This window comes from Epinephelus moara, chromosome 17 (assembly GCF_006386435.1).
Source record: "Epinephelus moara isolate mb chromosome 17, YSFRI_EMoa_1.0, whole genome shotgun sequence".
NCBI lineage: Eukaryota > Metazoa > Chordata > Actinopteri > Perciformes > Serranidae > Epinephelus > Epinephelus moara.
The window spans coordinates 32,019,334-32,020,253 of NC_065522.1; the positions used below are offsets into that span (position 1 = coordinate 32,019,334).

Below are 920 nucleotides of genomic sequence, written 5' to 3' on the forward strand. Positions count from 1 at the left end.
CACACACTCACACACACACACACTCACACACTCACACACTCACACACACACACACACACACACACACACACAGACCTGCATGAGGCCAAAGCAGGTGTGGTCGCTCTTTCCGTAGCCGTCGGGTCTCAGGGAGGTTCCAGCCTGAGACTGTCTGGAGATGATGGCGGCGATCAGAGCGGGGTGGACACCAAGTCTGCAGGAGACCAGAGAGACTGTCAACGTGACTCTGATCGAGTAAATACAGCTGACAGCTCAGAACCTGGAGGTCACACTCTGTATCATGGTTTCCTGTTATAACATGTAACACTGTGATACAGTGTTCTCCAGTGTTCAGGTTCATGTCTTCACAGAGGAATCAGACGGTTTATCTTCAGCTCCTGGATGAGCTCATTACTGAAGATCAACAAACAAAAGAACCTGAGAGTTCTGCTTTACCTGCAGAATGAAAGAGACTCAAGATTCAAAACCATGCACAGACACAAAACAACCACAAAGAGACAACACTACAAAGAGATACGAAACTGCCAGAAAGAAGCACAAAGCAGCCACAAAGAGACACACAACAACCACAAAAAGACACAAAACTACAAAGAGATACAAAACAACCACAAAGACACAAAACAACCACAAGGAGACACAAAACAACCACAAAGAGACACAGAACAATCACAAAGAGACACAAAACAACCACAAGGAGACACAAAACAACCACAGAGACACAGAAAAACCACAAAGAGACACAAAACAACCACAAGACACAAAACAACCACAAAGAGACAACACTACAAAGAGATACGAAACTGCCAGAAAGAAGCACAAAGCAGCCACAAAGAGACACACAACAACCACAAAAAGACACAAAACTACAAAGAGATACAAAACAACCACAAAGACACAAAACAACCACAAGGAGACACAAA

At 44.3% G+C, this 920-nt stretch overlaps 1 protein-coding gene across 1 annotated transcript in view; it reads right to left on the reverse strand.

Annotated features, from left to right (window-relative positions):
- Positions 1–920, reverse strand: part of LOC126403886 (butyrophilin subfamily 2 member A2-like) — an 11,587-nt gene that overhangs the window by 1,064 nt on the left and 9,603 nt on the right. Inside the window, exon 8 of the mRNA XM_050066706.1 lies at positions 76–244. Coding sequence (XP_049922663.1) covers positions 76–244 — 169 coding nt within the window. The remainder of the gene's footprint in view (positions 1–75; positions 245–920) is intronic.